Raw genomic sequence first — 11,336 nt, forward strand, 5'->3', positions numbered from 1 at the left:
ACTTGGGTTACACGACCACCTTTGGGAATGGTTCACAGTCAATCAGGAAGGGAAATCTTCTGATTCTCTGGGGTCAAAAACATGTAACGTTTTACTCTATGTTTGTTTCATGTGTAAAAGAGGATTGTATATCCATAGTCAAAATACCATCTATTGAGTTGTGGCATAGCCGGTTAGGTCATATGAGCCAAAAGGGAAGGAACACTAGCTCGTTTTGGTTACTCGTTTGTGTTAAGTTATTCCAACTTTTCTATGTGTGAGCATTGTATCTATGGTAAAAAAATTAGAACCACTTCATCGCCATTGAGCAAGAAGAATTTGCAGATACTAGAGCTTGTCCATGATGATGTTTGTGGTCCTATGCCAACGAGTCTCTAGAGAGATCTAGCTATTTTGTGACTTTCATAGATGATTCCACTAGGAAGGTGTGGGTTTATACTTTGTGACATAAGGATCAGGTCTTTTCTACTTTACAAAAATTCTTAGCACTGGTAGAAAATCAGTCTAGCAAGAAGATCAAAATATTGAGGACTGATAATGGTGGAGAATATGTTGGTGCAGCCAGAGTTGGTCTAAGCTAGGAAATGGTTTATGCCAGGCAGAGGCAGCAGTCAAGTGTAGTGTAGAAGGCTAGGACAGGAACCAAGGTCCTGGGCAGCCAAAGGAAAGTGGGAATGTATGCTTAAGGTTGCTTTTTAGGCTAAAAAAGCTCCAAGTTGGATCACTTGGGATGGCCGATGAAGGTGTACAAAGTGCGGAGTCAATGCTTTGAAATGTAATATTCAATGTGCTCTAGAAGCCGGCCAAGACGGCTCATCAAACGGAGCCACGTTGCTCAAGATATTGCAGTTCAAAGATAGAGTGTGTAACAGATCCCCGACGGATAGGGAAGCTGGGGACAGGTGGCCCAGTCAGTTGTCAGAGGATGCATGTGTAGAGATCGAATTATCGAGCATGCTTGTTTTCTCGGATTGCGAATCGGAGCTCTGGTTGGCAAGTTATGATCAATTGAAGATTTTCCAGGGATCGAGTTTGAGCCCACTGGCCCGCATTGGAGGGTGCACCATCTGGCATTTTTTAGGCCTCAACAGGGTTCAAGCAGGTAGAGTGTTCCAAGTGGAGTCAGTAAGAAGTCACGGATCCTGATTCTGAGTTTTAAGCACCGAGTTACGGCCTGGGAAAAAATGGGAGCATTTAGCGGTGAAAAGTTTGCAGATGATTTTCTCTATTTTTTATGGCCTTGGATAGCGAGCTCAAAAGGATTAGAAGGCGACGAGTTTTACACGGCCAGGGACCGACAAAGTGGGGACTCGGCACAAGTTTGCGACTCAGTGATTGGATCACCTGGTGCTAGTTGGAAGACAAGACAAGCAGGGGAAAAAAGTTGGTTTTTTATGGGAGTATTTTCAAAAATTTGCAAGGCTTTGAGGCCATGGAGTCAGCAACCGCCACGTGGCGGGCATGTATACCCCATATGCGCTGCTTCGGGCTTGAAGGCAGTGGTATAAGAGCTGATCCGTGAGGCTTTGTAGAGCATGTGAGGGAATGAAAGTGTCCATGTGGCGTGGCGATGGCGGACCCCCATGGGGGCACTGTTCTGGCTGTGAGGGAGCGCAAGGTGGCAGTTTTGGCTGGTGTTGACGGGCCTGCGCAGTGGTGCGCGCATAGAGGGGGCGGTGTTGGTGCAATTAATTGATGATGTGGCAGCACCTGGCGGAGCGCTTGTTCCCACGGCCTTGAAGACCATCTTTTGGAGTTAAGGGGGAGGGCAATAGCAACCTCGCTAATGGCTCCCCTCCCCGATGCATAAGATGGGGAGAAGTCCCGCGAGCAGTGCGAGAGAGAGAGAGAGAGAGAGAGAGAGAGAGAGAGAGAGAGAGAGAGAGAGAGAGAGAGAGAGAGAGAGAGAGAGAGAGAGAGAGAGAGAGAGAGAGAGAGAGAGAGAGAGAGAGAGAGAGAGAGAGAGAGCCCGAAGGCCGCAATGGGTACAAGGCAAGGGTAAGGCTCATTCCTAGGGCGCCCGACGAAGTAAGGCAAGCAAAGACCGGACAAAACAAGAGCAAGGGCGAGTAAAGGCAAAGGCAAAGTGGAAGCCGGACCAAAAGGGAGAAAAAGGAGAGACAAATAGAGAGAGAGAAGGTTGGAGGGAGTCGGACCAAAGTTAGGCCAAAGAGGCACTGTAAGCTGAGCTCCCTAGAAGGGGTAAAACATGAGAAAAAAATAATAATAAAAAGAAGCCTAGGGAGCAATAGCGACCTCGCTAATGGCCTCCCCCCATAAGAATCAAATTTTCATCAAATTGGGGGCTTTTTTTGGGCTTTTTTTGTGTCGTTTGAATCCTGCAAAGTGGAGTTCTCTGGTAGATCAACCCCTTTGTACTTTTTTCTTGAAAATGGCCATGGTGATGGCAGTGCAAGCCAGTGTACATGCCTTTTGAAGTGCAATCAAGCCTCCATGGCCCCCTCTTGCTGTTGTTTCCCCTTCCCCCCTTCTCTTTCTTCTGCTTTCATGTTTCCCCTCGGTGCCGGTTGTGTCGAAGTGTGTACCCCCCCAGATCGACGGTGTTTTGTGTGAGAGAGTGAGATTGAGCGGTTGTGAGCGTGTGTAAGGGTGGAGACAGACCGTGGCAGTAGGTGTACGTTGTGTGGTGAATTTGTGGAGCGTGTGAGCAGGGGAAATTGAGCAGGTGGCGGCCTACTAGTGTAAAGTGTATTTTTGAAGGTGTTTTCCGAGAGAATAGGGGTGTTGTGGATACCATGAGCTATAGAGAGGCCCTTGTGTTTGTGTTGGGCCCCCCATTCCCCCTCTCCATCTTCTGGTGCCCCCACTGAGGAGCACACTAATTGCTCCCAGTTGATTGAAGAGAAGAAATTCTTTGCGTTGGGAGTCATGGCAGCTAGAATCTATGGACCAATTTTCATAGGCAAAGAGAGCCCTGATGAGTGGATGTTGGATTTCAAGCTGTATATGCTATCGTTGTGTATGCTGAACGAAGATAGCAAGATGCAAACTTTTCCTTTGGTGATGCCTGTAAAGCCAAAGTATGGTATGAAGCGTTGGAAGGCGAGCCGAGGCAAGCATGGCCGGCTCTACGGGCGAGGTTTCTTCATGACTTTCGCAAGGAGGCGTCCCCAGTCGAGATGGATGCAAATCTGAAGGCGCTTAAGCAAGATGTACGTGAAAAATTTAATCTGTCTTTGGGTCATTTTGAAGAGTGTTGGGAAGAACTAGCGACAACCATGCAATTGGCTAATGGAGACTACTTCAAGCTGGATAAGTTCATGGCATGTCCGCATCCCAAAGTGAGAGAAAAGGTCGATTTTGAGAGCCCAGAGAAGTATAATTGTGCGGTATACATTGCACGGTCGAAGAGAAGAAAGATAAAGAAAAAAGTAGAGCAGGGTGTGTAAGGCTATGAGACGATGGCCCATGTTCAACCGCAGAGTCCGAGAGAAAAGTCCGAGAGAAGCTATGCACAAAGAAAATCATGGAAACCGAGGTGTAGCTGTTGTGCCACAAAATTGGGTACGCACGGTACAAGATTTTTCCGAGCAAATGCAGGAGTTGCGGCTCAGTGTCATGGACAGACGACATCCAAAAGGAGCAAGGGGCAGGGCAAGGCCGCTGCCATGTAGGTGTTACAATTGCGGAGAAGAGGGGCACTATGCACCCGATTGTCCTCAACCAGAGAGAGAGAGAGAGAGAGAGAGAGAGAGAGAGAGAGAGAGAGAGAGAGAGAGAGAGAGAGAGAGAGAGAGAAGGTATCTACCTGCTATTTGGTAGAGGTCAAGGTCAAGGGAAATTCAATGGTCCAAGAGAGCAAGCGGTGGAGAATCCTATGCAACCAGCTCCACTAAATGGAGGCGAAGTTCCAAGAGTGAATATTATCGGGGTGGATAAGCAGGATGTCAAAGTTTTGGTTAATAAGAGAGCAAGAGTTGAGAGAGAGACAGAGATAAAGAGGGAAACCAGATCTCGTAAAGGCAAAGAGAAGGTGTATGAAGGTAGAGAGTAGCCCGAACCTACCAAAAGAAGGAGGCATCACAAAATCAAACAAGCGGATTTTCAATTAGGGCGTGGCTATCCAGAGTACAAACTGGTAAGTGATGTTCAAAACCAAAAAGCAAACATCACTTTTGGTTGGCTGTTAGCTTTAAATTCAAAGTTAAGGAGGCAGTGGTCCACAAGTGTTAGCACCAGGCTACCGAGAGCTAAGGGAAATGTGCAAGCAGTGCAAAACATGGCTTTGAGGGTAGGTAACCCCACTCATGTTCTTTCGCTAGTGGATGCTGTTATAGAAAAGAGGATGCAGGTCCAAGCCTACATAGACGGTGGAGTGCAGGTTTGTGTCATGACATAAGCAGCAATGAGAGAGATGGGATTCAAGGCAGTATTCATGGCGAATGTGCGCATGAGGATGGACAACCATACTAAGGCCAGATGTCTCAGTGTGGCTCATGACGTGAAGGTCAAGGTGATGGGCATAGAGTGCCTGATAGACTTTTTTGTGATGAAGGCAAGCGATAATGCTTATCCGATCATTTTGGGGAGGCCATGGCTTTTAGCGATAGGTGTTAAGCAAGATTGGGAGAGCAAAGTGTTCACCTTGCCTGACAAAGAGAGGGGAAGGCAGATTGTGCTTGATTTGAAGACCAAGGAGAGCAGTTCTCATCCTATGGCAGTTAAAGATGAAGGCAACACGACGAGCTACGAGTAAGAGATAGAGACGGGCTATGATAAAGGCTACACTAGCACAGAGGAAGAGGAGAGCGAGGACGACATGCTGAAGATAGATGCAGGCTTATTCGGAGTCACCATAGACGACTCCCCACCTGAAGAAGAAGGTACGCAACCTCAAGCTCATGGTTTAAGCATAGAGAAGGTTTCGAGCATGTTAAGTGAAGATTTGACCAAGACTGAAAAGGAGGGTTATGTTCAATTGTGTGAGTCCTATCCAAATCTGTTTGCGATGGAGTACAAGCATTTACGTGGTGCAAAAGGGGTAGAGCACAAGATTGTTCTCAAGGAGGGACATAGGCCTAAAGCACAGAAGCTGAGAAGACTAGGAGAAATCCAAAAGGAGACCCTTTGGCAGGCAATCAATAAGTTGTTGGATGCAGGCATTATATACCTTGTAAAAGAGTCAGAGTGGGTCTCACCAGTGGTTATAACCACTAAAAAGAATGGGAAATGGAGAGTGTGTGTCGACTACAAGCCACTGAATGCAGCGACCAAGAGGAATCACTATCCATCGCCATTTCAAGACGAAATCCTAAACCAGGTGGCCGGGCACAAGAGAAACTCGATTATGGATGGTTTCTTGGGGTATTTTCAGATAGGGATTGCACTCGAGGACCAATTGAAGACCACATTCATATCTCCATGCGGTTGTTTCGCTTACCGCAGGATGCCGTTTGGATTGGTGAATGCATAGGCCACCTTCAAAGATTGGATGAACAGGGTATTTGGTCCATACTTGGGCCGATTTATCAGGGTCTTCATGGATGATATAGGCTGCTACAATTCAAGATTACAACACCTATCAAAGTTGTAGTTATGCTTTCAAAAGCTTGATGAAGAAGGAGGTCAGCTAAACCCCAAGAAGTGCAAGCTAGCATAGCCTCGAGCGCAGCTGTTGGGTCATGTGGTGTCGCAAAACGGTATAGAGGCTGATCCCGAGAAGGTGAAGGTGTTGGTGCGCCCAAGCCTTGTCGACCCGAGAAAGTGTCAGTGGTGGCACATGTACGGCAGTAGGTAGGTTGATGGTCACAGGCTTACTCATATACTAGATGCAGATTGGAGCAAGTACCCAGGGACGTGTATGCCAGATCCGGCATTTTGCAGGCCAAGCATGGTTATGAATCTTTGCTGGAAAAATCATGCCATTGTGTGTATGAAGGTGTCGATCGCGCTCAACAAGTTCAAGATACGACAGCCGGTCATGAATTGTCGCCATTACAAGGAAGGACCAATGTAATGAGCTGCAAATGTGATGGGGGTCGGAGAAGAAGTCGACGGGCAGGCCGGACATCAACAGTGCATGAATGCTCGCCACATCGAGGTTTTTTTAAGGAAAACAAGAACAATTATTTTTTTTTAGGGGCGTGCAAACGAGGGCTATGGGCTCTGTAGCTTGCATGGGAAAGTCGCCATCTGGAGGAGGAGGGGAGCGCTACAGTTGCATGGCGAGTAGGGTCGAGGGGCCCAGCTTTCTCATGGAGGGATAGGCAACCAAGGGCAGGAAAAGGAGGAGGTCCATGGGCTACCAACGGGACGAGAAGGGTGGTGGCTCTGAGGACGACAGAGTAGAAGGTGCTACTGTAGAAGCGCTGCAATTGACACGGTGAGAGTGGTGCTATCAGTTTGCATGGACAAGTGGGACCACAAGATGCAGAGGGAAAAGGGAGGCCACCATCAAAGAAGGGGAGGGGGAGCTTTACAATAGCTGCCGAGGGGCTGCAGGCAAGGGGTGACAGACCTGTGGTAGGGAGGCAAGAGCTGCCGGCAGAGCAGGTCTAGATGCTGGAGATTGGGAGGTGCCTGGCTTGGGTTATACGAGGTAGAAAGTGAGGAGCCGCCAAGGCTTGAAGGGCAGCACAGGATGAACGCCGAGTTGGAGGAGGCTCTTAAGAGCACTGCAGAGGGAAGCGCCTTGAGGTGAGCAGGAGTTGTCATCAGGGGGAGCCGCCAGTGGTGGCTGGGATAGAGCTGGCAATACAAAGGAGGCCGCCAAGGGGCTGGCACGTAACGAGACAGAGGAGAGCTAGTTGAAGGGCTGGTGTGCAGGTCAAAGAAGGCATCGCCACAGGTTAAAGGGGACTCAGAGTGCAGGGCTGAAGCTACAATGAGAAGTGGCTGCGAAACGTCAAGGAGAGAGGACCGCCAAAGCAAATCGGAGTGCAGATAATAGCATAAGTCGGAGTAAAAGCATGATCCTTTTTTGAAGACCAACAAAATGAGAGGAAATTAAAGCTCCACCACTGTACTCCTGTTAGACCATGATATTTATCCATTGTTCTCAGATGTATGTCAATTTTCTCTCTGTTTTTGTGTCATACTGTGCGTAAAAACCATACGTGTGTCTTTGGTATGTGTAAAGTAAGTGGCTGCTCCCTATGTGGGTGTGGTGGATGACAATGATTTGGATAGAGGTCTGAGTATTGGCCGTTCTTGAGGTGCTTATATGTGAAAGTGTAGTGCAAGGGCTATAGATGACGGTCAAGATTACTTGCTTTGGGGCAGGGAGGTTGCAAACAGGGTTGGTTGGGTACGGGTAGAGGCAATAGTTGTTTCCAGATTGTGTATCAAGATGTGTGGTTGCTAGGGGATGGGGGTGCTGTGAAATCACTGGGCTATAGAGAGGCAGCCAGATTATGTGCTAGTGGTTTTCTCATTTCCCCCTTTCCATCTTGTGGTGCCCCCACTGAGGATCCACTGATTGCTTCCTGACCAAGTGTTCGTGAATCAAGATGAAGCAGGAGTTTGGTCCAGTCTTCAAAGGAGATGAAGATGCTGACGAGTGGATTGCCGATTTTGAGCTATTTATGCTGACGGTATTGCGGATGCCAGGTGATGAAGCAAAGATCCAGACTCTACCTTTGGTGCTGTGAAGTAAAGCAAAAGTTTGGTTCGATGGCTTAGAAGATGTGCACAAGCAGAATTGGATCGGATTTTGAGAGCACTTTCTACAAAGGTATCGAAAGGTGGTGTCGGCTTTGGAAGCAGATGCAAAGATCAAAGGATTGCAGCAGGACGTAAGTGAAGATTTCGATGCTTTTGTTGATAAATTTGAAACTTATTGGGGGGATTTTGCGGCTGCTATCCAAGCAACCAATGCGGGTTATTTTAAGTTGTAAAGGTTTCTATCTTGCCTGCATTCCTATGTTCGTGAGAGAGTGGGCTAAGAAGATCCAAGGACTTATGACGAAGCTGTCAAAGTCGCCAGAGCAAAGAGTCAAAAGATGAAGAAGAAGATGGAGGCATGATTGCTACAGTCTACCATCATGGTAGCCAGTGGACCCAGGCCCAAACAAATTGATGAGCATCAAGAGGTAAAAGCTCCTTTTTTATTGATATGAATGTGACCAAAGCACATGAAGCTGATGCCAGGATAGAAGAGGTAGAACAAGTGCCAACTAGGTTTCAAAAGATACAACGAGGCATATTCAGAGTGCCACCCAGTTTGCTTGCTCAAGAGGACGAGGTGATAGAAGATCTTAAAGAAGAAGTTTTGGTTCCAGAGCCAACAATGAGGAAGGTAGCAGAGGTGCAGGAATCGACAAGATCAGAAGAGAAGTCCGATAGCTCTCATAGCTCCAGCAGTAGTTTGGACACATATGCTACATGGGAGACAGAGTTTATGTCTTCTAGGTATGAAACTTATGATGTTTTTTATGTAGATGAGGTGGAGAAAGATGTATACGTGTTGCCTGTTAGCCAGCTGAAGGTCGAGGAGAAGCATAGTGCAGGTGTGGAAATGCCTTGTGTGAACCAGCCAGTCAAACAGTCCTATCTTGTGTCCAGTGATCGTGAGTCCATATTGGAGAAAGAGGTATGGTTTGATTGTGCATCCGACCTAATTGAAGAGCAGGTTTTTGAGGATGACTTCCAGGAGCTAGGAACAGAAGCTGTGGTAGGTCAAGTTGATTTGTCTATGCAGGGGGTGTGGAAACCTTGTCTTGGGGGGCATATTGAGGTGTACTTTGAAGTTCCAGAGTTTGTGTGTAGCCGTGGAGAGCTAGCTCCGACAGATGACTCTATGGAAACTGATGTAGGTGCAGCCTATAAGGGTGATGCTCCATGCAAAGAGGAAGGTGCCACCAACATTTTAGGTGATGAGGTATTTGAAGAACACGTTGAAGCTCTAGCAGGTTATACTCTTGAGTATGAAAAGGTGGCCTTGGAGCCGTTTACAGAGGGTTTGGATACAGGTTTGCAAAGGGAACATGTTTGCTTGGCTATGCAGCAAGTGGAGGCAAATGGCAGGGTTTGGCTACTTTATGCTATGCTATTGATAGCTATGTTGTTCCAGGTTGCTTTGCAAGGTGTGCTATGCAGGTTTCACTGCTCATATGATAAAGGTGATGATATGGAGAGTTCTCTAGCATATGGCATGATAGCGGCTTATGGTACCAATGCTTCAAGTGTTTGAAAGTATGCTTATGGTTGGATGGAAGGATTATGGATGCAGGGTGACAAAGCTCCATGCTATGGAGAGCTGGAAGGGTGGTGTTTCTATTGGCATACGAGTGCAAAGAGAGACTTCAATATGCATGCTTTACATATGGATGTCCATGGCCAATGTTTTGTTTTTGATCCAGGTGGAGTCTACACTATGATTGGGGAAGCTGTGAGTTTTCCCTTTGACATGTTTTTTGTGTTGACTGCTAACAATCTATTGCCAGAGGTAGTGTTATATTTGAAGCCAGGAAGGAGGATTATGAAGTGGGTGTTGGAGTTGCAAGAGTTCGAATTCGAGTTCAAAGTAGATCACACAAGTCGGTCTCACTTGGCGGACATTCTTGTCAGCAAGGCCGTTGATTTACCGACCTATCCAAGGGTGGTGCAAGATGAAACTAAGGAGGAACCAGATTTAGAGGATGCTTTTACAATGTGGTTCGACGGAGCATATCGAAGGGTAGTACAGAAAGCAGGAGGAAGTGTGGTGATACATGACCCATATGGCAAAGCTATATTTTTGAAGGCATATGATTTGGAGGATGCCCATACGAATAACGAGGTGGAGTATCTCACTCTAAATTTGGGTTTGAAGCAGTGTATAGAGTTCGATATTTCGAGGTTGGTGGTGAAGGGAGATGTGTTGCTAGTCATCAAGCAACTGCTATGCCAATGGCAAGCCTAAGCGGGATTCCTTGAAGCATTATTTCTTTTCCATCAAGAAGATGCTAAAGTCTTTTGAAGAAGTCCAATTCAAGCATGTGAGAAGAGAGTAGAACCAAGAGGCGGATCAGTTAGCAAGTAGCAAAGTACAGGTGCATGTTACATGTCTATATGTGGCCCCGACCACTTATGCAGGTAGGGAGACTCTAAAGGAAATTGAAGGGTTTTTAAGTACATGACAGTGTTCAGAGGGTTTGTCCAAGGTGCAGAAGATAAGAGTGGTGCAAAAGGCCCGTGAATTTACATTGGTAGGTGAGGATCTCATGAACTATGAACGTGACGGAGTGCTTAGAAGGGTACTATACAAAGAAGAGATAGGAATGGTGCTGGAGCAATGCCATGAAGAGAGTGGACATCAAGGCAAAGAGCAGGTTCTGTTTTGAGTGCTTAGAGCAGGCTTTTGGTGGCCTTCCATGGTGAAGGACATGCATTACTGGTGCAAGACGTGCCACAATTGTCAGACCATAGGTGAAAGATGACTGGTAGCAGAGTCACTAGCTGCCATCATCGCACAAAGTGCTTTTGAGAAGTGGGATTTGGATGCCATAGGTCCTCTCCCAAAGTCTACGAGCGGTAAGAAGTACGTGGTGGTAGCCATTGACTACCTTAAAAGATGGGTCAAGGACAAAGCAGTTAAAGAAGTATGTAAGGTCTCTGACCCCGACCAAAAAAGAGCACCATTGTACCATGAAATGAATATAATAGAAAAAGTTACATGATTTTTATCAGTTTTCCGAATTCTGTCAGTGCTATGATGTTTAGAATTTTTTAAAGCTTCGAAATGTGAATTAAAATAATTTTGTTTAAAAAATTCCAAAAATAGTAAGTTTTTGATCACCCGACCCGTCCAGTTTTGACCGTCTCGAAAAACTGCACCCGTACCCTGAATTTGAAAAAATGCATTTTTCGGACCCCAGGGGCTGCTAAATATGGCAAGTACTCGGACCAATACGCCTTAGTAAGAGCTTAGTATAGCAATTTACGGCATTAAATTCCGACTCGTATGGGCCGTTTTAGCCTAAAACCAATTTTTTCCTAAAGTTCTGCGGGGAGGCACCGGGACTCGAGGTTGTGTGGGACCCGGTAACAGGCCACTCAGAGCCAGCTTTAGCAGCAAGGGGGCGCCCTCTTGTCTTTTGGGAGTTGTGGGAGAGTTTCCAAGCTTGAGAGTGAGTGTGAGAGCCAGTTAGACTAGCTAACTGGACACTTGGTAGGCAGGAAACTAGACTTGCCATGCATGATGTGAGAGCTCACTCAAATGCAAATAGCAACGCTGGTCGATTTTCAGCTTGGAGGAGTCTATTTAAGAGTGTGCTCACACACACACACACACACACACACACATGCTCACACACACACACACACACTCAGTACACCTACACACACACCATGGGGAGGTGCTGCCGGCACACACAGTTTTTGGAGGAGAAGCACAG

General features: G+C 46.9%; 1 protein-coding gene across 1 annotated transcript; it reads left to right on the forward strand.

The window, feature by feature from the left end:
* The first annotated feature begins 6,157 nt into the window (after window positions 1-6,157).
* LOC147465356 (uncharacterized) lies at window positions 6,158-10,564 on the forward strand. Its single transcript, XM_086511585.1, has one exon. The coding sequence runs from the start codon at window positions 8,075-8,077 to the stop codon at window positions 9,149-9,151; it is 1,077 nt and encodes a 358-aa protein (XP_086367711.1). The 5' UTR covers window positions 6,158-8,074; the 3' UTR covers window positions 9,152-10,564.
* The last annotated feature ends 772 nt before the right edge of the window (window positions 10,565-11,336 follow it).

This window comes from Adiantum capillus-veneris, chromosome 1 (assembly GCF_014529385.1).
Source record: "Adiantum capillus-veneris isolate H3 chromosome 1, ASM1452938v2, whole genome shotgun sequence".
Taxonomy (NCBI): domain Eukaryota; kingdom Viridiplantae; phylum Streptophyta; class Polypodiopsida; order Polypodiales; family Pteridaceae; genus Adiantum; species Adiantum capillus-veneris.

What these genes read in the sequence shown, in the direction of transcription:
- LOC147465356 (XM_086511585.1), top strand. Translation starts at nt 8,075, where the DNA reads ATGAATGTGACCAAAGCACATGAAGCTGATGCCAGGATAGAAGAGGTA.